Source organism: Myiozetetes cayanensis, unplaced genomic scaffold (assembly GCF_022539395.1).
Source record: "Myiozetetes cayanensis isolate MyiCay16 unplaced genomic scaffold, myiCay2020 scf5-8, whole genome shotgun sequence".
NCBI lineage: Eukaryota > Metazoa > Chordata > Aves > Passeriformes > Tyrannidae > Myiozetetes > Myiozetetes cayanensis.
This window is the reverse complement of record NW_026087742.1, coordinates 74,228,001-74,253,639: the sequence shown is the minus strand read 5'-3', so window position 1 is coordinate 74,253,639 and position 25,639 is coordinate 74,228,001. Positions and strand designations below refer to the sequence as shown.

Genomic DNA, 25,639 nt, shown 5'->3' with positions numbered 1-25,639 from the left:
CTGATAAAAAGACCCTTCAATTGTAACAGATGGGCTACACATTTTATATACTTTAGCTTCTTTGCCAAAAATGGAAAGAAGTTTTGTGCATCAAAAATTCTTTGCCAGTTCATTTAAGATGATACTTCACCTTTTAGCTATATAAATATAAGTTAACAATGTAAGTTGTATTGGGTCTGGCTGAGCTGGAGTTCATTTCCCCATAGTAGCCCTCACAGTGTTGTGCTTTGCAGTGGTAGCTAGAAGGGTGTTGATGACATAGAAGGGTGTTGATGACACACCAGTGTTTTGGCCACTGCTGAGCATCAGCACTGTAACATTCCTTCCTTAGTGAGGGCAAGATCCTGAGAGGGGACACAAGTAGGCCAGCTGACCCAAACTGACCAAAGGGATATTCCAGACCATATGATGTCAGCTCAGATATAAAAGCTAAGGCCAGGAGCAGGAAGGGAGGCATTCATTGTCTCCAATGCCTCAGAGTAATCAATTATTCAGTATTCTGTCTCTTGACAAAATATCCTTTCTGGTTCCTCCCTACATACTCCTTCAGAAATTTGAACGAAAGGACAGAGTAATCAGCTAATATTTTATGAAGATTGCTATGAAGGCGTAAATTTCAGTGGTGTAAAAGGTATGCCTAATTTCCTCACCACCTGGCAGTGCTCAACATGCCTTTCAAAACCACGGCACAGAGACCTGGCTTTTATTCCATATAGTAACTCCTGAATTCTGGTGACAAATTCTGCTGTGGTAGCTGAAGAGAGGAAAGGTATTACTAACTGAGGAGTGACTAAGCACATTGAACAGGCTGAATAGATGTGTTGGATGTGGAAACACATCACTTTTGACCAGTGGACTACAGGAAGGCAGGGAACAGAGTTGTTTTAGATTTTAGTAATGCTTTTGATACTATTTCTCACAGAATTTTGGTGAATAAAATGTCCAGCATACAACTAGACTACACATAACATGATAGGTGAACAACTGGCTGAAAGGTCAGGCTCAAAGACCTATGGTAAATGAGTTAACACCTGTCTGGTGGTCAGTCACTAGAGGTGTTCCCCAGGACTCAATTTTAGTGCTCTTCAATGTTTTTAGCAATGACCTGGACACAGGAGTTGAGTGCACACTGATTAAGTTTTCTGACGATGAAATCAGGAGCCATTGATTTCCTCAAGGGTAAAGTCTTTCGGAGAGGTCATGGTAGAATAAACTGCAGGGCAGTGATACCACTGACTAGGAAAAAAGTCACATTCTGCACCTGGAATGATGCATTCCTGGATGGATGGATGTATACATTCAGAAAAAAGAGATTGGAGAGCAGTCTTGAAGAAAGGATCTGGGAATTTTGGTTGATGGTAAAGTCACTACAAGTCTGTAACGTGCCCTGGCAGCCGAAAAGGCAAACTGCATCCTGGGGTGCATTAGGCACGGTGTAGGTAACTGGCCTAAAGAAGTGACTGTCCCACTGTACTCAGCACAGATACAGCCTCACCTCAAGTACTGTGTGCAGTTTTGGGCTCCAGAATATAAGATGGACATAAAAATATTAGAATGTGTTTAAAGGAGGGCAACAAAGATAATGAAATAACTGACTGAAAAAAACCTCTCTCTTTCTTTCCTCCAACCCCCAAAGAGTTAAACTGGGCCTGCTTCTAATCACATGGAAACATCATAAACTCTAAATGTTAGTTGACAAAAGTGCTTGACCTCAAGACATGAAGTCTTTAAATATTAACTGAGAAAAAATATTGATAATACCTGGCATAGAATTTACTTTGTACAGTGTTTGTGAGTAATATTTTCCCACCTTTTGCACTGAAAACCCTGTGCTGTTTAAATTTCACACATACATTCTGATTGACCATTTCATGACATTCACATCTGACAGTGGATTAATAACAAAAGAAGGGGCAAGGAAAACCTCCATTTCTCGTTGGACTTGGGGGGGAACATAGTTAACAGGGATGAGGAGAAGGCTGAGGTACCTAACACCTACTTTGCCTCAGTATTCACCAGTAGGACAGGTGGCCCTTGGGACAACTGGCCTCTGGAGCTGGTAGACAGGGACAGGAAGCCAAACAGCACCCCTGTATTCCAGGAGGAAATAGTCAGTGACTTACTGAGCCACCTGGATCCACACAAGTCCATGGGACCAGATGGGATCCATCCTAGGGTGATGAGGGAGCTGGCAGAAGAGCTTGCCAAGCCACTCTCCATCATTTACCAACAGTCCTGGCTCACTGGGAAGGTTCCAGATGATTGGAAGTTGGTGAATGTCACACCGATCTACAAAAAGGGCTGCAAGGAGGACCCGGGAAACTCCAGGCCTGTCAGCCTGACCTCAGTGCCTGGCAAGGTTATGGAGCAGATCATCCTGAGTGCAATCACACAGCACCTACAGGATGGACAAGGGATCAGACCCAGCCAGCATGGGTTTAGGAGGGGTAGGTCCTGTTTGACCAACCTGATCTCCTTTTATGATCAGGTGACCCGCCTGGTGGATGAGGGGAAGGCTGTGGATGTGTCTATCTGGACTTCAGCAAAGCCTTTGACACTGTCTCCCATAATATACTCCTGGAAAATCTGGCAGCCCATGGCTTGGACAGGGGCACTCTGTGCTGGGTTAAGAACTGGCTGGAGGGCCGGGCCCAGAGAGTGCTGGTGAACGGGGCTGCATCCAGCTGGCGACCGGTCACCAGTGGTGTCCCCCAGGGATCAGTGCTGGGCCCAGTCCTGTTTAATATCTTTATTGATGATTTAGATGAGGGGATTGAGTCCATCATCAGCAAATTTGCAGACGACACCAAGTTGGGAGGGAGTGTCAAACAGCTGGAATGCAGGAGGGCTCTACAGAGGGACCTGGATAGGTTGGATAGTTGGGCTGATTCCAACGGGATGAAGTTCAACAAGGCCAAGTGCCGGGTCCTGCACTTTGGCCACAACAACCCCTGCAGCGCTACAGGCTGGGGACAGAGTGGCCGGAGAGCAGCCAGGTGGAAAGGGATCTGGGGGTGCTGATCGACAGGAAGCTGAACATGAGCCAGCAGTGTGCCCAGGTGGCCAAGAAGGCCAATGGCATCCTGGCCTGCATCAAGAACAGTGTGGCCAGCAGGAGCAGGGAAGTGATCCTTCCCCTGTACCCAGCGCTGGTGAGGCCACACCTTGAGTATTGTGTTCAGCTCTGGGCCCCTCAGTTCAGGAAGGATATTGAGGTGCTGGAGCAGGTCCAGAGAAGAGCAACCAGGCTGGTGAAGGGACTTGAGCACAAGCCCTGTGAGGAGAGGCTGAGGGAGCTGGGGTTGTTTAGTCTGGAGAAGAGGAGGCTCAGGGGTGACCTCATCACTCTCTACAACTCCCTGAGAGGAGGTTGTAGCCAGGTGGGTGTCAGCCTCCTCTCCCAGGCAATCAGCAGTAGGACAAGAGGGCATGGTCTCAAGCTCTGTCAAGGGAGGTTTAGGTTGGATATTAGAAAGAAGTTCTTTACAGAGAGAGTGATCAGGCATTGGAACGGCCTGCCCAGGGAGGTGGTGGATTCACTGTCCCTGGAGGTTTTTAAGACAAAGCTGGACGTGGCACTGAGTGCCATGATCTGGTAATCACAGTGGGCTTGGATCAAGGGTTGGACTTGATGATCTCGGAGGTCTCTTCCAACCCAGTTAATTCTATGATTCTATGATTCTATGATTCTATGATTGCAGTGTGCCACTGGAAAGCATACATAAACACACACTCTGAATATATTTGCTTGCTTTTTTAAGTAGACACCACCTCACCCCTGAGGATAAACAATTAATTAATACAGCGTTTGTTAAAAGTTAGTGTTTTTAATGTGCTTCCTCCTATTGTAATTCTTTATCAATTTGAGCTTTTTTGACCATCATGGGGTGCACAGTAAATTTCCTTTCTTTTCTCCCTTGTCACCAGCAAGTAGCATAGGTGTTAAGAGGTAATATGTTCAAATTTTTCTTATAATAAAATCAAAAAAACCAAAATAAAATAAAATAAAATAAAATAAAATAAAATAAAATAATAAAATAAAGCATCCTTTTAGGGAGACCTTTTGGGGAAATATTTTTGGCTGCCCTGTTTCTAAAGCTAGTGATGGACTGCTTACTACAAGAATTAAAAAAAAGAAAAAAAAGAACCATGACACTGCAATAGATAGATGATCTCAAACCTCTCTGCTATTAACTGGATGTAGAAGAAAATGAAATAGCAACCTAAAAAGGCTATTTTTTCAAAGTGATTTATACAGTATATTAAACAGTGGGGAAATCCTTTCTAGAAAAATCCTTTGGAGAAAAAAAACATGTACTCATATTAATGTTTGGTACACTGCTATAGCACATAAATATCCAAGGTGGTAAATACTCGACTAGGATCACAGTTAATGAAATTATAACATAAAATAACTATTTCCTTTAATTCTCAATATGTAGATGCTTTCATTTACATTTTGGAAAAAAAAATGCAGAATCTCATTCTCTTACCAAGTTAAAACCCTGTCCTTTTAGGATACTCACAGTAATACCTTCACAGGAGCAATCAATCAGATGCTGTATCTGATAATATTCATACCCTTCTCCCCTGACATCAGTCTTCATTGTTTTTGAGTGTTACAGTGGCATCTTCTGGCATAGAGAAGAATTAATTGCCTTCTTTCCATGAAAGAACATTGCTATTAAAAGGGTAAGTTAAGAAACAAGATTAAAGAACTGAAATAAAAAGCACCTGCTGTTCTTCAATTATTCTGTTTAGAGCAATTGAAATAGCAATGAATGGTGAGAAATTAAAATGCACTCCTTTGGTAAGTGGCCATTTGGACACGAGAGTTTATGTGTAAGGCAACTGCTTGTAGAGCTATTAGTATCCTACATAATGACGTATAATTATGTCAGTTGATATAAGATGACAAATGGTAGTTAATTAGAAAAAGGGAGGAACAATAAAAAAGGACCAAAAAACCCAACAGATAGGGCTTAATAGAGGAGCAATGAAATCTGATTATTCTCTTCTTGAATCCATATCTAAACACTTTCTTTTACAGTTTATGACTTGCATTTCTTAGAAATGGCTGCACATTAAAATAAATTAATGTTTATGGATTTGGGGACAATGAGAGTTGTTAATGAACTGAATACTAAATTTGAAATTTTAGTAGAAAACTACTTTATAACTTCATAAAAATATTACTGAGCTACAATTTTTAATCACAACCTCTTCAATTATATATTATATTTTCCTTTTCAATGATATATTCTATGTTATTATGCATCATACATCTTGCTCAGTGCATTCACATAAGAAGCAAATCTAGGGAAGCAGAAGCAGCAACTTTCTCAGTCCACTGACATGAGCCTTAAAGGGACATTGTTGCTGAGCACAGGCCATGAGAAGTTCCCATTTATTTCTAGTGCCTATGGAATTTTTCATTTTCTTGTGGAAGCTGTTTACACAGGTATTGATCATGGGACCATTTTTCACAAGGTGAAGTTACTGGGATTTGGGTAGTTGGTGACTATCTCAAAGGATCTAACCCTGAATTCATCAAAATACTTGGCACAGGAACAGGAGGAGGTGAAGTCCTGACTGTATAGAAGCAGATCTGCAAGCAAACACTTGTTAAATTACTGCAGACAGACATGTAGAAAAAGTAACAGATTTTGCCATCTGACAGGTCAAACTTTCTGCAGTGTGCATGCACAAGGAGTCTCTCAGTTGAGTCCACAGGGCTGTCCATAGTGCTGGTTCATGACCAGGACTGGATTAAACAGCAAGTGAATAAAATGAGCTGGTTACTTCCTCAGCCTGTCCTCTTGACCTCACTTCCAAAAGTGATTCCCCCTTGATAAAGAGAGATGAGCCCAGTGTGGCATCTGATACACCAGTGCCCAGTGTGCTATTGCACTGCGTTTATGTGCCCCAGCTGTGAAAGAATAAAAAGTAAAAGTTATTACTGGCTTGAAACAACTCTGTGTGTGTGGGAGGGGACAGATTAAGTTCTGCCAAGGTGGAATGATGCTCTGCTCCCCCAACAACCCCATCTCCATGAGAGCCTTTAGAACTCTGTCAGTCATCGGCACACAGCAAGGACTGCCCCACCCCACACCCTGGAGCCCTTAAACCAGCCCAGAATGGCTGGCAGATTCCTGGGGGGGGAGTGGCCGCAGGAGTCCAGATCAAGTAAAACCAACACCATGGCCTTATTGTCCTTGGATTTGTGGTAGTTGGTTCTGTGCTGAACTGAACGTGGTAGCTATAATTCTCTCTCTCTCTTTCTTTACTCCTTCTTCTTCTCCTAATGTCCTCTTTTGATATTTAGGTTACTTAAACCTGGATGGGTTGAAATTTTCTAAGTCAATGCTTTCTGAAATGCTTTATGTTGATTGAATATTTGTTTTAAATTTTTGCCAAGTTCCCTTTTTTCCTAAAGTATGCCAGTAAAAGTCTGTTATTTTGACCTCCTGAAATCATTGCATTTTTCCCACGCATGGCCTCAAGGTATAAAAGAACCAAAGGCCCCTTTAATGAATCCCTTGGGGGGATTTTAGGGCCTTACATCTTACATCCCTGATGTATACTTTTAACTAGTCAACCCTTAACAAAGTTTTAATAAATCTCAAGGTCTTCTGCATGTCACAATGTATGATCAGTATTTTTGTCTATAAGTAGCTTTTGCTGAACAATTTTATTAGGGTGCCTTTGCCTTAATTAATAGTTCCTCTTTTTTAATTTTTTTTTTTTTTTTTTTTTGCTAATGACTGTATTTATCTATGTAAGGCAACAACACAATATGTACTAAGTGATTATTTTGCAGCTATTTAGCTCATATGTAGCTTCTTCCTTTAAGAACAATTGTCGTATTCTGATTTTGCTTCCTGGTATTTCAGAAATAGTATTTTTTTAACAGCCAGATGTCTCCATTCTGTCTAACAACTGACATATTTTCCAAATGTCACTGCTTCAATCAATAAGACTCTCTTAAGAGTATTTTACTTTCTATATCACTATCAACTGTGTAAGGACCACAAACTTTTTCACATCCCAAACCTGATCACAGGATCCACTCCTTGGCCTTGGAGATGGAGACTTACATATATGAGCATTTCTATTTAAGACTATAAACACTGGGGAAAAATTTGAAAAAAAGGAACAGACACAATAAAGGTAGAGTACAAGGACATTTCTTCTTATCTCTCTATATCCTTCTCTATTCAGACTTGTTCTCATTTAGACATCTCAATCAGACAACTTCCTCAAAAAAAATCCTCTCTTTGGTACTAATTTCTTGTTCTTGGATGTTTTATTTCATTCTGTCACTGTTGTGAAGGTTACATTTTTGTTTCTCCAGATTGGGTCACAGAGACATTTTGGCCCTGAATCAAAATTGCATTGATTGACTTATGTCCATAATGCTTGGGGCATTATTGACAATAAAACAAAAACAAGGGATCCATGTCCTTTCTAGTAATCTGACATATCTTTCCATCTAATCTACGTTCATAACAAGCCCAAATCATATGTCTGTACAGGAGGCCCTTAACTTCAGATTTTGCTGTAAAAGCAGTTAGCTGGGAATGACTGCATGCAGCAAGAACTTGACAAAGGAAGCCAAATGGGAGAAAAGATCCATCTTTCAGAGACCTAATGGATTTGACATAAAAAAATGCCAGTGACTACATAGTTCCACAAAGGATGCTTTGATGAAGTCTGTGTCTGTTGAGCTGTGGCATAACCCTCTGTTTCTGCAACTGGGTAAATCACAATGAAGCAGGAGATTTTCCCTTCCTCAAGCATGTCTACTGGCCTTGAGCAGTGTCTGCTTAATGGGGCTCTAAGTAAGAAAAATGACTCATGTTTGGTACATCTAATCTCACTGCTACTGGTCAACATCTGGCAGGGTTGTTCTAGTTAGCCAACCTTTGAAAACATTATAAGTGAAATTTATCTCCAACTTAACTTATCTAAATGTAGGTATCTAGACTATGAGGTTTAATGTGAGCTAGCTCCTGCTATAGTGACTGGAAACAGAGTTCATACAGTCAAAATAAACTAGTGAGCACAAAATGAAACAGACTCCTGAAATAATTTGCTAAAAAGACAGCATGTCTAGGCAACTGAGTCCCACCCATACAAATAGATGTCTGAACTATCTTTTACAGATGTTTCATTACAGGAAGTTAAAACAGATATTTTTGCCTATTAGCAGACTAATTCTAGAAATGAGGTATTACAATCATAGGCCAGTTTGGAATGATACAGATGCCTAACCACTTCCCTTTAAAAGAACAAAAGAAAAAGGAAAGTCACTTGCTATTTTGCAGAACATTACTTTAGAGAATACAGATCATAACTGAGTATTTTAGAATAGATTTACTATTCTTAAGGACACTTCTGATGATTTATATTTTAATATATATATATATATATTTTCACCTATGTTTTGCAGATTTTAACAACTGGATCCTGCATAGAGTTGTATCTCACATACATACCATTTCTCAGGAAAAAAAGATAGTGGTAAGTTTCTGTAATAAACAAAAATTAATTTATTGTCTTTTATTCAAAAGTTTAAAAATGGTCTGAGCATGAATTACTGAGAAGATTAGTAAGGCATTGGAGTTTTAATCATTAATAGTTGAAGATGCAAATATGAAACTAAGTTTCTGCACAGGTTTCAAAGGGAACTCTCAGGATCACAGACTTAGGTTTTTTTAAAAGAATGTAATAAAGACTGGAGACACATGAGCTGGAGGCCCAAGAGCTACCTTTTATTATAAATTACCTTTGAGTAAACCAAGGTGTGATGGTGTTGGGGAACAACCTGCACCAGAGGAACCAGAGGAGACATCATTTACAGAGTGGAAAGCATGATTTGTGGATGGGTGTAGCCTGGAGGACATCCCTAAAGAGTGTACAACCACCTGGGACTTAATGCTTAAAACGTTTTGGAGTATTAAACCTATATGTAGGTTGAACCTCCATTTTTATGTTTCTTCTCCCCCTCAGAGACTTTGCCTCCCGAGGCACAGCAACAACTCCCCATTGGTAGGGATACCGTGAGGTACCTACCAATCAAACAGTTTGGCGGGCTTTAGTTGTTAGCCATTCCCCAGTTACACCCTCTTATGTTTATTCATCCCCAGTTATCCAATCCCTGTACGAGGATTTGCATCCTCCTCCCCTTTTTCCAGACCCTTCTCTCTTCCCTACCTTATAAAAACCCCTGCTTTCCCTCAATAAAATTAGATCAGCCCTGGCTGATGCTTGACCTGCACCTGTGTCCCGCCTCCTTTTATTTCGGGTTGCGCAGGCGCTTGTAGGTCTCAGCTAGCCTGCAGACTCCTGCCACTATTAGCAAACACAGCAGAGCTGCGAACCCTGAGCTGGTCGGCTCCCCTCCCGACACCAAAACCGTGTCATGATGGTTACTATCTGTTTAAGAAATAGATAGAAAGATAACGGTCTGATAAGATTCACAACTTTGAAAAAGGAGCACATTCTTTCATAAGTAGAGTTGAAAAGTGTTTTACAGTTCCTTTTTAATTCAGTGAAATAATTCCTTTGTAATGTAATGGCCATGAAAGTTTTGCTTTGTTGTAGTTTTGCATTTACATTTGTGTTCAAAATCTAAAAGAAGTAGGTAAAACAGATATTAAGACAATCTGACAATGAAACACAATGTGAGATTCACAGCCATTCACGCATTTTTTTGCTTCACTTACCATTTTCTCCATCTCAGATGATTGAAAACAGGAGTGATTTCTTTTCCTAGCAAACTAGGCCTTTCAGGCAACATGAATTCCATTTTATAGATCTTCTTTGCTGTATTTTCAAGTGCCCCCTCTATTTTTTATTGTACCAAATCAATAGTGATATTGACAATAAGACTGTAAAGTACATTGAAAATATTTAACCCTTATCTAAAAATAAGCAAAATTAAATCAAAACCAGAATGAAAGCAAAATAACTCCTTAGGGAAGGAGTTATCTAACTAACTTTAGATACCTGCACAGTGAGGTACTGAAGTTTGAGTCCTTTTACAACCAGTTGACAGAAATAAGGATTGAAGGACACAATTCTTCTTATCTTAACAGATGTGTTTAATGTAGGCCTAATGAATTGCGTCCTCACATGTTTACTTATTTTCGGTGATATGTTTCTTACAGTGACTATAACAGAAGTCCAAATTTTTTGATTCATGAAAAGAAATCCCATCTCTGTATCTATTGTTATTAAAGTAAGGTTATAATCTAAGGGTAAAAAGAAACATACAGGAGGCTATAGCTGTCCTCCAAAAAAACCTAACCAAAAAAACCCAAACCAAACCAAATAAAAAAAAAACCACAAAAAAAAAAAAAAAAAAAAGATGGAGAGACTTCAAAAGAAAAATTCAAAATTATGAGTCAAAGAAAGATCTCCTTGACATAATAAATTCACACATGAGGGCAACTGGAGATGAAAGTGACTATTTAGAAGTCTGTGTTTTAAAAATACTTTGGCTTTTGGATGCTTATTTGAAACAAAAACTCCCAGGTCTATAAGGATTAGACATCACTACTAATGATGACATCACTCCTCTTGAGAAAGGGATTGATTTAAAACAAAACTGCTTGAAAGGAACATATTTCTGTGGGAAAATTTGCTCATTTTTATTTTGTGTAGAGGAAAACAATAAAAATTCTTATCCACTGTATTCATGGAAGTATATGATACAACAGTAAAGGTGGTTTGAACTCAGTGATCAAGAGTTGCAGTATTATGAAACACATTTCAAACAACACATTAAATAGAAAAAAATATTTATTCAATTATAACCAAGGAATAATCAGAAGTTATTAGAAATATAATAGTTGGCAGTAAAAATAATGCAGTCAAAAGCTCCAAATTTCTGGTAATTTCAGAATGAGTGAAGTAACTTCAGACTACTGGTATTATTATAAAGTAATTCATTTAAAAATATAATTAGAACTTCTTAACTCATAGTAAAGTGATTATGTGGTCTCTCTGGGAAATACAAACTCATATGAAGTTGGTGAAATGATGCCTATGGACTTTGGAAAGAACTCAGTCAGAACTAATTTCAAATCTAACATATTAGTCTTATTATTTTCCAATTAACCATACTTTGCATAAACCAAAAATGTATTTAAACTTGATTTTGCATATATCAGATGCACATGCAAAAACAAATAGTACATAACCTAATGTAGAGTAGATAAGGATTTTTAATGTCTTGTATGAAAAACAAATACATAAAGGTACATTTTCTCTTTAAGAGTTATTTCCTTGATGCAATTTTCAAAGTGAAACACAAACCTTTTCAATTTTTTTTGAGAACAACAAAGACCTGAAGTCAGACACTAGTGAAGTGGTAATTCTGGTTCTACTCCACATGCCAGCTGTATGGCTTTAGCCACAGCTCTAGAGACTTAGCCTGATTATTATTTCCCTCTAGTTTTTCCTGTTCTATCCAAATAACTAAACAGTCTTTGGACAAGAGAGAGACAGACTTTCAACAGGGTAAAGGTAGGTAAAAGTAGCTAAATAAGTAAAAGTGGGAGAGAGTGTACTTGCAGTATGATGCTTTTTAAAGGAATAACCTTGACCAGTATTCCACCTAAGATTTGCTGAGGGAATTCACAAAGAGGCAGAATTAAAGTCAGATAATATAAAATTTCATATTTTGTAACAGTATTGTCCAGTATTAACATGTTATGATCCACATGAAGATTTTTATGACACAGGCTACCAAAGCACAAACAAAGAAGCACAATTGCTCTTTAAAGGTTTTAAATTATCATATAGCATTTAATGAGCACCCTCATTGGTCTGAAACAGCACATCAGAGCAGTGCAATTATTACAAATGACTTGCATTCATAACTTGAGGTTATGTTTTGCTGGGAATTACTTTATAATATTATCACTAATTCTGAAGTTGCCAGAAATTTGGAGCCTTTTACTACAGGTTTTATTTCATTGAACCAATGGATAAATATTTGCACTCATGATTGTCAGTAAAGGAACAAACTTCAAGCAAAATACTAATGTTTATTGCTTTCTCATTCATTTTTATGTATTTATTGAGGAAAATTAATAAGATAATAGATGTCACAGCTATTTATCTGGATAAAGAATGTCCTAAATGCTTTCTTATTTCCCCAGCAGTAGAATGAAAAGTAGCCAGTGCCACTCTTACAAAAGTGCTAGAGTACAGCACTGCCTGTTGAACAAATTCTCACTTACTACTTCCCAGTTTTCAGCAACTTCCAAAAAAACCCTCTTCCCTACTGCTTAATGCCTCCCAAAATTGATCAGAGAGGATATACTCCAGTATATCCTTTTCTGATCTGGATTCTCCAGTGAAGGCTACAGCTCTTCAACAGCTCGTTTTTGGAATAGCAAACTGGAGAAGTACAGTATATGGTATTGTGTGGTCAGTGTATCATTCAGGTTGTGTGTCATCTGAAATACCTTTAGACTAATCTGCTATACTTTGGAATAAAGTTGATACCCTGGTAGAGATAGACACTTTATATGGTAATGGAGTAAAAAAAGAATAATTTATCAGCCTGGAGAACACAGGAAAGCTCACTCCTCTCCACAGATTCATGCATTTCCTTCTAACTTTTCACCAGCATGGACACCCTCCAAGCTGTTTCCTTGGATAGAGAGAGGGATTAAAAACCCAGTTTCTTGTGGTTGGTCTTCCAGATATGTAGACACTTCTAAGTTGTTTCAGTCAAGAAGTTATGTAGTGAATGAAAAAGTAATATACCATTTCCTTATTTCACCTACTTTTAAGCCAAAAAGCGTAGAAGCAAGTACAGAAGCGCAGAAAGCCAAGTACAGATACAGTCCTTGCTCACACAGACCTGACAGCAAATAATACATCAAGTTTTCTAATGTGGACTATAAAATTAATTATGAATGGTACTCTTAAGAAAGGTGAAGGGGAAAAACATCTTCTGTGTGAAAATTTTTGCCCTATAATGGGGCAAGGCTTTATTCCCTATTTCAAAATGGGGTGGATTGTTCTGTGAGTTCCCTCATTTCCCACTCCTCCTCCACAAGGCGGAGTCTCAAAGATATGTCTCAAAGACAAAGCACCAGCTATAGATAGAATTTTCAGATGGGGAATATACACAGACTGTTTCTGGATAGATTTGTAATATTAAAAAAAAGTCTACCCTCAATTCTATTGAAATATATCAAGTACCATCATTAAATTCCAGGTCTTCTATCTAAACAAGAGATGTTTAATAATATCCATTCCACAAATACAGTATAAAATCCAAGTATAAATGCAAATATTAGAAGTTAGTGCCATATTTAGACCAAGTTTGGTGTTTACAGAAAGAACTTTTATTTTTCTTATTTGTTTTTCATAGAATTTAGATGTTCTAAACTGAGTGAACTATAAACAGTGAAGTGATGTAGCCCTTCCAAAGACACCTGAATAAGAACACCTCACATTAACATTTGGGGATTAGGAAGAATACTCTTGTGTGTAAGTAAAACCTGAAATCCTACTCAGACATAAGGGATGTCTGTCTTTACTGAGGTAGCACGGAATGCAGATGAGAGTTTAAAACAATATAACAGATGGCAAACATCATAATGGAGATTTTATTGCCAGCTTCAAGTAGTTTTTGTCACAGAATATGCCATCAGAATCAGATTTAAAAGTGGAGAAAAAAAAAACTATTGAAGTGCGTGAAGGAGTAGAAAGAGGAGAAAGGATGTTTGAGAATTGAGAATGCAGTATAATGTCAGATTAGAGACACAGACTGATTTATTTATATGGGGATCAAACATAAAGCCTATTCCAAGCTGTTTTATCTCTATTGCATAATCTGAAGAAGAAAATAATAATTTACAGATTCAGTAGTTTGAGAAATAAAACATTTTGTAGACTTCTTTCTTCAGACAGGATGAATATCAGGTGAGATAAAAATCAAGAAAGGTTCATCTCTATATACCTTAATCACAAACACACCCTCGATATTTCTACATATTTGAGCCCTGATCTAGGAGATCTCTGACTGTAGTAAAGAAACATCTGTGCTGAAATTCAAAATCAGCAAAGACAGACAAAACACTGGTAGAGCACTTTGAAAATCAGTGGTCTTGCTAAAAATCTTATGAGAATTGTGATAGATGGCTTTGTGAACCTCAGAGGAGTGATTCCAGGATTAGCCCTTCCTCACAGAGCTATATGAAAACAGATTCAAATCAATATATAGCTGATAAGTATTTGTTGTTATTACTGTTGCATTCTGCAGGGGTTTTTGAAAAGGTAATTCATTGTGACGCATGAAAGAGTCCTGTGGGAGCTCCTGTGTTAGAGTAGAATAAACCTAGCAAATGAAGTGTCAAGACTTTATACTGCTGTTTATTTTATACATTTAAAGTACACTATCCTTTCTAGTACCATTTTTTTCAAATAACTGCACCAATTTACTATATTTTAAAAGTACTTCTGAAAGAGCAAACCAGTCAGCACAATTGTAGCACTTTGAAACATTGAATGTAATGTGGTGACTGACTGTTTGGTATGAAAACCAGATTTTTTCAAAATATATTTTAAGTACTAGCATAATGCTAGGGCTATCACTTCTGAGTCACAAATACCAAACCTCTTCATTGGCCTTCTGAAACCTAAAGGTTGTCACCACACATTTGTCAGTCTCCAGCACTAAACAAAACCAATTCTTACGTCTCTAGCCCTGAGTGTGGAAATAATTAATCTTTCACTTCAGAAGCTACATGAATTTTATGTTGGCAGAAATACATCCCCTCCCTTCCTCTGTGTTCCTTCCAAGTCTGAATATCCTACACATGTTCAAAAGGCAATGATATGGTATAAAAAAAAGAAGGCAGACGTCTCTTTGTATTTTATTTTTATATAGAGAAATGCACTAAGAAAGCTTTGCAGTTTAAAAACAAGGAGTTTAGAGTCTGACTTAGCTTTAAATTGATACCAGTTGAAACCTGAAGCTAAGAAAATTACATAAAATTATATATAAATTACATAAATATAAGACATTAAAAATAGCTTAAATTCTGATTATACTTTTTTTAGTTCTAATTTGTCACATAAAATCATAAATCTTGAGAAGATAAATTTGTCTGCTTACTAAAATGTATTTGTTTTACTTTTTTTCACTTTGAATTTAACTTTACATTCCCAAGGTCCTACTCAGATGAGTAGGACTGAGTGATGCGAAAGAAGAATGTTTCAAGCTGCTGTTTAATTTACCTTAAACATACACTTCAGTGATTTCTGAAAAAAAAAAAAAAATTCTTGGCCTATACTGTAACAAAATTCTTACTAAATGGAATGTTTTAACAGCTCTCTTGAACAGTCCACATCTGATATCCCAGAACAAAGTAGGACTCTTTCCGGTATACGTTCAAGACAACTTTTAAGGGGAATTCAAAATAATAAATATATGCCAGCAAAAATCCATAAAATCACAACAGCTGGAAGGTACTAGTAACTCAAGATTTATACACCAGTCAAAATATTGAACAGTATGGATTCATATTTTTGTTCTATTTCTTAGAAAATGTTCAAATGAGACACTATTATATGCAAGCTTCACTGTGCCTATGCCATAGCTTATAATTCTAGAAATTTATAAGACATGCAGTATAAAGAGAATATGAAGGCTAATTATAATTTTGACATTTTGAAAAGATGACACTAAATATATCAATATAAAGAAAATTCTAATGCAGTAGAAGAGGCTGAAATGAAATATACTGTTCTTGCAGTTCTTTTGTCATTTAATACTTTCTTAATAGCTCTAGTCATATTCTAAGACTATTTTACAGTCTTTCAATACCATAGAGTGTCATTATCAAATAGATATAATATACTCAGCATTCCAAAGAACATCTGGTTTTAAATATTTGATCTCTAGCTTCTTTTTTCAAAGTCAAATCTTCAAGGGCACTCCCAGGAAGTAAGTGTCCAAACTTTTTTGGAGATCTCTCAAAATCCCATCTGGAGGGCCTCTAAGTAGGACTTGAAAATGTATAGACTAAGTATCCATTCAAGAGGATCTGAGGCTGACTCTAAACTGTCTTGTTAAGGCATGCTCCAGAATGTTCAGTCTCATTTTTCCTGCTGTTCAATCAGAATTAGGCAAACATACACTACAGCTTCTCTGTGGCCACATTTTTAAATTGCCTCTTCACTATCAAGTCAGGAAGGATCTGGGGTTCTCATCTAAGCCTGAAAACACAGAGCATTCTCAAATTTAGTACGTATAGATAAATTTTGGCACTTACACCAACCTTGAATTCTTACCTGTTAGCATTGAATTTTGCAATGCAAAATGCAAAATGCAGAAAAAAAAATGCAGAAAGGCAATTTAATGCTAATCATATCTATTCCCACCTTCTCTTCCTATATTTCTACACTGGGAACAGAAATAAGAGATGTAGACAAATGTCCTGATTCACAGAAATTGTTAACTTACTTGTTTGCTCCTGATTGGAGTTCCATGCCACTGAAGTGTACAATCACATGATTTTTTTAAAGAAAATTATTATGTGTTTCAGAGACAAAAAACCCCAAAACATAAACAAACAAACAAAGAAACAAACCCAGCCACTCAAAAAAAACCAAAAAACCCCACACCAAAAGAGTAAGGAAAACAGAAAGGTGTAAGAAGCACTAGCAACATTATTGTTGAGTTCTTTAGTACATTATTTCCAATGGTTCTCTCTGAAATGCAGCTACCAGCACTAAACATCATATTTTGCCACAGTTCCATTAAAAATTAGTACAATTTCTCTTTTTAACTGCCAAATCTCTTATGTTAAAAGCAGTAACTCAAAAGGACCTGTCACTGTAATACCTATTATTTGACTAAAATACTACGTTGAAACCAGTCTTATATTATGCCAAGTATGTTTTAACATGAGTTACAATGAAACTGATACTCATACTGATACCATGCTCACAGGAATCCTACCAGTGCAGGCCTGTTTCTGTAAATCTTGGAAGCATTATGCAGGCAACTTTTCCACATCTTTTCCAAGATAATTCAGTGGTATGTGCTGGTGGAAAATATGCCAATATGCTATTTAAATGTATGAAGGAAACAGAATCATGCACTTACAGTCTGTGATTTTCAGGACTCTTTTGAATTCTCCACTTCCGGATCCTCCACAACCATCTTCATCATCACAATCACCACTTATTTGTTCATCTACACCTCCACCGCTGCCTGTTTGTTGGAGATCCCATTTATCATATTTTGGAAATGATTTGCCCTGCAACAGCTGAAGACAAGATATAGTATGCAAGTTAGTAGTACATAAGGAGAGCTTCAGTGAGTACCAAAATTTCATATATGTCTCTCTAGTAATTATCTGATTTGAAAAGGAAATTCCAGGGTCAACAGAATGAGAATTCTGATTTTTTTTTCATGTTCTTTTACCATGGCTTATAGACAGATTTAGAAGAGTGGTATCTGGAGATGTATAGTTTATTATTAATTTTATAAAAATAAAAATTGTCTGTGTCTTTATTACTATAGAAAGAAGATCAGGCAGCAATTTCTGGCCCAGAGGCCAAGTGGAATGAATAGGTATATAGAATAGTATGGTTTAGAGAGATATCTAAAGGCTATCTAGTCCAACTTCCCCTAAAATGAGAAGGGACATCTTCAACTAGACCAGGTTGCTCAGAGCCCTGTCCAACCTGAGCTTGACTATTTTCAGGGATGGGGCATCTATCAACTACCTGGGCAACCTGCTCTAGTGCTTCACCACCCTCATTATAAAAATCCTCATCCTTATGCCTGGTCTAAATCAGTCCTTCTTCAGCTTAAAATTTTTCTATCGCAACAGGCCCCACTACAAAGTTTGTCACCATCTTTCTTATAGGTACACTTAAAGCAGACAGAGAGCACCTGTGCTACAAAGCAGCTGGACCTAGATCTTTTAAGACCCACATGGTGTCTACCGAGACTTAGGGTACATTTATTATTTGGTGTGAATTTTTTGGTTTGACATGTCTGAAATAGTATGAGAGCTCTGTTGCAGCTCTGTATTGCTGAATCCAAAATATATTTGAGTGCTCTGGGTGTGTCATATTGACAGCTGGTAGAAGCTGAAGGGAAAAAAAATGTCTTGGGACAATATCAAATGTGTGACCAAGGAGAAGCACACCAAGCTAGCACAGTCAGAGACAGTGCTAGCATGGAGAGGACTATTTCCAAATTACATCCAGGCATTGTTTTGGCAGAACTAATAAAGGTGACTTAAAATAAAGCAAAGGGATAGGTGATACTGCCTAAGCAGTGTAGGTGATTTGAGTCCAGTACAGAAGCTTGTCCTCTGGCTCCCTTTTATCACCATAGAAAATGGCCAGTGATGGTCTATAAGACAACTGTTGGAGATCTCAAAGTTTAACAACACATTTCTCCATTCTTTGGGCTGTGCTGAATAATCACCTGAATAATGTTAATGTCTCTCATTTATCAAAGGTACAGCTGCTGTCATCCAGTTTTTAAATACTAGGTGGTAGGACTGTCATGCATACAAACATGCACAATATGCCCTCTTGACCATCGATATTCAGTTCAGTTTATGTGTCAGATACATATAGACATCACAATCTCTAAAGAACCAGGTTCTTACAAATGTTAAGAATTCTTATAACTTTATCTCATCCAAAATATCAGTTATTGGAGGCCTGTGCATTACACTTGCTTCAATCTAGCAGGATTTCTTTACACTGGTTTAAATTTCATTGGCTCAGATTCTTTAATTTAATAATGAGATAGTTCTTTCTCTTGAAAGTAGCTACTAATTAGTCTGAAACAGACTCAGTTGTTTTATACCTTCAAAAGTATGGTTGCTTTGTTGTTTATACTGGGTTCATATTTTCAACCAAGATATGAGTTGATTTACAGATTGAGGTGTTGCTTCCCAGACTAGTTGATCTATTAAGTGCTGTATAGTGCCCAACAAAAAAATTATTCTAATGACTACTACAACTCATAAAAATCTCAAAAGTTTTATAAAAACCACTTGCCACACTGCATAAGAGCAGGAGAATCCCACTGAGCACTGAATCAGCAGGACCCATTTATGCAGCACTTTTAATTCAAAGGTTTTATTAGGCATTTATATGCTACTTGAAAGACAAACTACCTAGCTAAGAGGAAAAGTTGTTCCTCTGTATTGCTGCCCTGTTCCCTGCTCATAGCGTAATTCACGCTATACTTCTGCCCAAATAGTATTTATGGAAACAAAACACAGACAGTTTAATGAACCACATTCAGTTAAACAGCACGCTTTTCTTATTTTTTGCCCCAGTTCAAATCATGACACATTTCCAAAGCCAGTTGTATGATAAGGCACTCTTTATCCCTGAGCTCTGTGGCTTAAATGTGGACAGGTACTTTAGTTGCTGCCAAAGTTTCCATAGTACACAATATATACACATACACATTATTTCAGCCCAAGAACATGCATCCTCCTCTATGCTCTGTATCTCAGTCTTAAAAATATATTGGCTTGATAAGGTCTTATATTTTCCTGCTTCTTTAAATTTTAGCCCAACTTAGTCATTTCTCTTTCCTCTCTTTTTTTCCCCCTTTTTGTCTTATTGTGCTTTATTAACTTAAAACTAGAAACCTGAAAACCCAGATGACCCCACTATATTCTTTTAAAGGTAGGTTTATAACTGAAAAAGTGATCTTCAATTTTTCCCAAACTTTTTATTGTACTTGAAAAAGTAGAGATTAAAGAATAAACAAGATCATTTTTTATTTGGGCTTTGTTAATCTCTTCAGTCTCCTTAATTGTACAAGAAGAAATATTGTCACCATATAAGTTCAGAAATCTCATTGCTGGTTCTCTTCTAAGCAAGACTTGGATCTAATACAAATTCTTTATTAAATGTATACAATCCATGTACTTCTTCAAAGTTAGATTGATTCACATTATAAATAAATATAAAAGGCATTTAAAAGAATTATTCTGTTATGCTGAACTTTTTATACAGTTATTATTTAAGTTGAGCACAATTACATGTTATAACTGGAGTATTTTGTATACAATTACTGAGTCTTCCAAATGAATAAGGAGGGTTACTAGCTGTGTACTCTATACCCCCCCAAAAGTACAGTGAATGTTCTTCCCATTGTGTCACAGTCTAAAATAATCTCTTTTCTTTTTAGACAAAAAAAAAATTCCATTCTACCAAATTTTTGTCTCAAAAAACCCCAACCCAAAACCCCATGAATTTATTTACTCACATACTTTTTTCTTTCAATTTCAATTAAAATAACAGCAAATATTGTTGGCAATCATGTTAGTTTGAATTATGGCAAGGATTAGTTCACCAGTGTTGGATCTTTCTCTTAATTTTGATGAAAGTTTATTGAAGTAAGATTTTGATATCTAAAACTTGTCCTCTGCTGATGGCATTTTATTGTCACAGAAAATTTGTGTGCCACTATTATGGTACATGTGCACAGATGAATGATTTGGGTGTAAGGTCCTCGGGAGTCTGCAGCTTCACACCTTGTTTATGTAGCTTTAGGAAGTTTGGCCTTCCCCCTAGATCTTTCACTGCTCAGTTGACTAAATACCCCTTGGCATTTTCACTGATGTCTTAGTGGAATGCTTCCGTTGACACAAACAGCAGTTCTGAACCAGGTTATAATATCAAAAAAAAATATCACTGATAAATTTTGTGATATTTTCTCTTTTAGAATGTAAATGTTTGCCTTACAGAAGTTACACTGTTGTAATAAAGTACTTACAGGGTTCTGTAAATACATGACTCAGTACTATGTAACATTTCGGTAAGAAAATAAACTGCTTGCAGCAAGAACAGAGGCATCTATGAGGGTCCTTGAAACTGCTCTGCAAATCTCAGAGTCTAAGCAGAACTGGGAAAATTATCACTAAAGATGTATGGTTGTTATACAGTCCTATAGGGTTTAGTAATCTTTCAAGATTATGTAAGACTTTTACTGATGATCTGGAAAGCAATATAAAAAACAAAAGGGTAATGATAAATCTTTTACTGCCACAGGAACTGGAAAACTACAAAATAACAAAGAGAAGTGACAAACTGTCTAAGAAAATATCATATCTGGCAAGTGAGGCAATCGAGTGAATTTTTAAACACATACTATAATAAAATACAGAAAAATGTAAATTTGCAAGTCTAAATATTATATTACATGCATATTAGAAGACAAAATATTCTGTTCTGTAAAATAATTGTGGGTGTCCGGGGTAGCCAGCAGACTATGAATTACTAAGAGCAGTGTTCTAGCCAAAGATTTTAATGGGATATCTTGGGGGACAGAAATAGGAATACTAAGTCAGATTAGGGTTGTTATATTACTCCTAAATCCCATTCTCATTTTCTTTGTTCAGAAAGGAAGGCACAGAAGTGAGCTCTATTACAGTGATTAAAATGGAACAAAAAAAACTTTTTTTTTAACCAAGCAGCTCATCCTGCAGTGCGTCCCAAAAAACCTGACCTCAAGAATTTTATTTAACCAGCCTTATAAACCTTGTAAGCATCTACATGACAAACACAATTTAATGGATTTGGTTGGCCAAAGCATATGAAAATAGCAACCAAATAAAAATATTTTCTTTACACATTCCTAGTTAATCAAACAAATCTATGCTATCAACTCTATACATTAAAAAAATATGCAGGTTGTTCTATATAAAAATAATTTATCAAAAATAAAGAATAATTATGAACAGTGATGGTAAGTTATGTTGGTTTTTTGTGGGGTTTTTTTTTTTTTTTTGATCAAACATTTTTTGGTCTTAAAGCATGAATTAATTCAGGAGTTCAAGGGTGGGGTATACATGAGGTTAAAGTACACCAAAATGGTCCCCTCTGCCTCTCAAAAATGCATTAGTTCATATAACTGAATATGGTTTTAATGAGAAGACTGTATTAATTTTTATTTTCTTGTGCTTGCAGGAAGTTACAAATTATTTAATTTCTGTTGTTTATCTCAACAGGCAGCTAAATATCAGATAGCCATTCACTCAGTCTCCCTCAGTGGGATAAGGGAGAGAATCAGAAAAATGGTAAAACTCAGGAGCTGAGATAAAAATAGTGTAATTGGGCATGAAAGGAAAGGAAAATAATAAGGATAAAATAATGTGCAAAACAAGCAATGCACAATCTCACCACCCATTGACTGATGACCCAAGCAAGTGGGCCACCAGGCCTTGGCCAACTGTCCCCAGATTATATTCTGAGCACGGTTTTATATGATATGGGATATCTCTTGGGTCAGTTGGGGTCAGCTGTCCCAGCTGTGTTCCCTCCCAACTTCTTGTGCATCTCCAGCCTGCTTGCTGGCAACGTGGCATGAGAAGATGAAAAGTCCTTAACAGAGTAAGAATTGCTCAGGAACAATTAAAATGTTACTGTGTTATCAACATTATTCTCACCCTAAACCTAAAACACAGCACAATACCAGCTACTAAGAAGAAAAATAACTATCCCTGCTGAAACAAGGACAATGTGTAATGAATGACGAACACTGAAAGGCAAGGAAGTCTATGTTTGCACAATCAAAGCTGATATGATACAAAAATCTAGTATCCTATTTACTTATTCTACACATCATATACCTTCAGGGGAAACACTGATTGCCTATGAATTTTATGATATTCTATTTCAATACAAATATGTTGATACTCTGTTACATTCAATATGAACTAAGCTTAGACATAGTATTTCCTGTCTTTCATTTCATAACAGCCTGCAACTTCCTTGTGAGGGGAAGAAGAGGGGCAGTCACTGATCTCTTCTCTGTGGTGACCCACGACAGGACCCAAGGGAATGGCCTAAAGTTGTGTCAGGGGAAGTTTAGGTTGGATATTAGAAAAAGGTTCTTCACCCAGGTTGGGCACTGGAACAGGATGCCCATGGCAGTGGTCACAGCACCAAGCCTGACAGAGTTCAAGAAGCATTTGGATGATACTCTCAGTCGGGCACATGGCACGACTCCTGGGGATGGTTCTGTAAAGGGCTGAGTGTTGGACTCGATGATCCTTGTGGGTCCCTTCCAACTCAGCATATTCTGTGATTCTGTGATTCATGTGTGCACCATAAGTGCTTCTTGAGGGAATCTAAAAGGATGCCAGCAGTGAATCCAATTTACCTAATCAAATCAAATCCAGAAGAATTATTTCTATAAGTATTCCTGTCTTGAACTCTTGAAAATGAGAGGAATAAAAGATGCTAATTTTTTTTTCTTCCTCTTAGCACTACATACCTGAATACTTAAAAGTACAGCTTTTCTCTTTGGTGATCTCATTAAAAAAACTACTCATACATCTGTAGCCAGAATATCCTGCAGGGTTTCATTTTCTCAACAAAAATGCACATTCTAAATTAGAAGTCCAGTTTCTATTGGAGATTTGTATTTAGATCACTAGTATTACAACTCTTGTAGTTCCCTCATGATAGTGCCCTGTGTGGATTTTTTTGAAAAAAAAGCTGTAGCTTTATGTGAGGTACATCAGCTCCTTTCTTATTTTTTTATTTTTTCAATGAAATTTCAAGAGAGATAATGAAATTTCTAATCAGCTATAGCCTTTATATCTTTGAAATGATACACAAAATACAAGCAATACTTGCACTGCTATGTCAAACCCACTGTTTTCTGCCTGAGATCCAGGGCTACAACTCTGTTTCAAGTCTGAAAACTCATTCTTTTCCATAACATCACCAACCAAATAGCAGCCTGAAATTCTGGTGGCTAGCACAATGCCAGCATTGTACAACACAGCTCTAACCTTTTGCTTTCTTGATATACTTTACTACCTCAGGATCAAAACAGTTGCTACCTGAATAGTAGAAATAAGAATTACCCCAACTTATTATTACACTGCTACTTCAAAATCCAGGCATTTTTTCTCAGTATTTATGTAGCATTCAAAACCACTTTGTAAGGAAACAGAATTTTCACAGAATTGCTGAATTAAGTAGGAATGACTAATAATTTTCACTAAAGGTACAATCCAACACAGTGAGACAGTGGGACCAAGCACAAACATACACTGTACATTTTGCTCCATCATTAGCATTCTTCCTGGCCATCACAGATTTGAACAGACCCAAATATCACTCTCCACAAAAATGCTTGATCCCAGTTTGAGCCTTAGCATAGTCTACAGACTGTTCCTAACAAGCTGCCTGGATGTGGATATTCTGCTCTAGGTAGTAGGACACTTGTAGTCCCTGACCATTTTTATTTAATACAACACATACAATTTTTCAGGATGTCTGCAGTGCTGAATAAAAGAAAACTGAACAATAAGCTACAGCAACAGATACTGAATTTCTCAGTCTTTTTAACTTATATCTCTTTTCCAACCAGTTTCTCTCTAAGGTAAATCTCTTTATTAAGGAGGTTAATTGTAAGCACCGCAGATCATCCTCTTCTTACTTAGCCATATAGGTACAGCTTCTTAATATAGTTGTCCATTAACAAATATCCTTTCCTTAATTTTTTACATATAAAAATACTGCTTTATATCTTTCAACTTGGGTTCTCACATGAGTTCATCATGAGCAATTACTTTTCCTTCCAGTTACGACACGTTCCAAGTAAATTCAGGAGCAAAAGCTTGGCTTTTATCCCTTGGTGCAATCCCTGCCACCACAGTTATGCATACTATCAACTTGATTTGTTTAAAAAATATTTAGGTATTTTCAGCCTTAAAAATGCATGTCTTGCCAACATCTTACTGTATATTTAAATCAACCTCAGAAAATTAAGTAAACGAGTTAGACATTTCTATGATAACAAATGAGAGCAAAATTAAACCCCAGAACAATACTTTGTACTTATATTTCTGTCTAGGTAGTTGAAGTAACAGAATAAAGTCACATTATATATAATTAATGTTTAGAGACTAATGTTCTTCGCCTGTTTCACCCATCCATGAAGACAGCATAGCTACAAGCAGAAATAGATGGTTATAATAATGAAAGGGAAACATAAATTTCAGAAAAAAAATCAACAACAAAATTTCATTCAAAATACATCTAAACCTATAGTATGAGAATTTTCCATATCTGTTTTTTAGAACCATGGATGTGCTTGTATTTTTTTATTTCACTGTTCTTTTCTGTTCATCTATTTCATTTTATTAATTTCAAGGTTATCTGTATAACACCCTTCACTAGACATTGCAAATAATTTTTCAGGTAATTTGCAAATAATTTTGTCATTAACTTATCCTCATGTGAATTTTTAGACCTTTTTCCCTTGGCAAGGGTTGATACTAATAGATATGACATATATTCAACCATTTTCTTCATCTGTAATGGTAGACTGAAATAGCATTCTTTTTCAGAAGGTAAAATTCTGCCTTTCCAGAACAGAATATGTGAAACTCTATACAGCTTAATATCAAGTGGTTTAATAAACGACTGAAATCTTACAAAAATAAGAAAAAGGATTGATTTAAATAACGTGGCATACGTGACCAAATAAAGCTCATTTGAACAAGCACACCAAGGATTTCAGAAATAAATTTTCTGGAAAAAAGTTTCAAACCAAACATTTTCATTGTTAACAACTAGAACTTAGGAAACTAGATAA

At 36.8% G+C, this 25,639-nt stretch overlaps 1 protein-coding gene across 2 annotated transcripts in view; it reads right to left on the bottom strand.

Moving 5' to 3' along the window:
* The window catches only part of GPC5 (glypican 5), a 629,773-nt gene that overhangs the window by 274,328 nt on the left and 329,806 nt on the right, over nt 1-25,639 (bottom strand). For both annotated transcript variants that reach the window (XM_050334039.1, XM_050334038.1), the window contains exon 7: nt 17,141-17,303. In XM_050334039.1, coding sequence (XP_050189996.1) covers nt 17,141-17,303 — 163 coding nt within the window. The remainder of the gene's footprint in view (nt 1-17,140; nt 17,304-25,639) is intronic.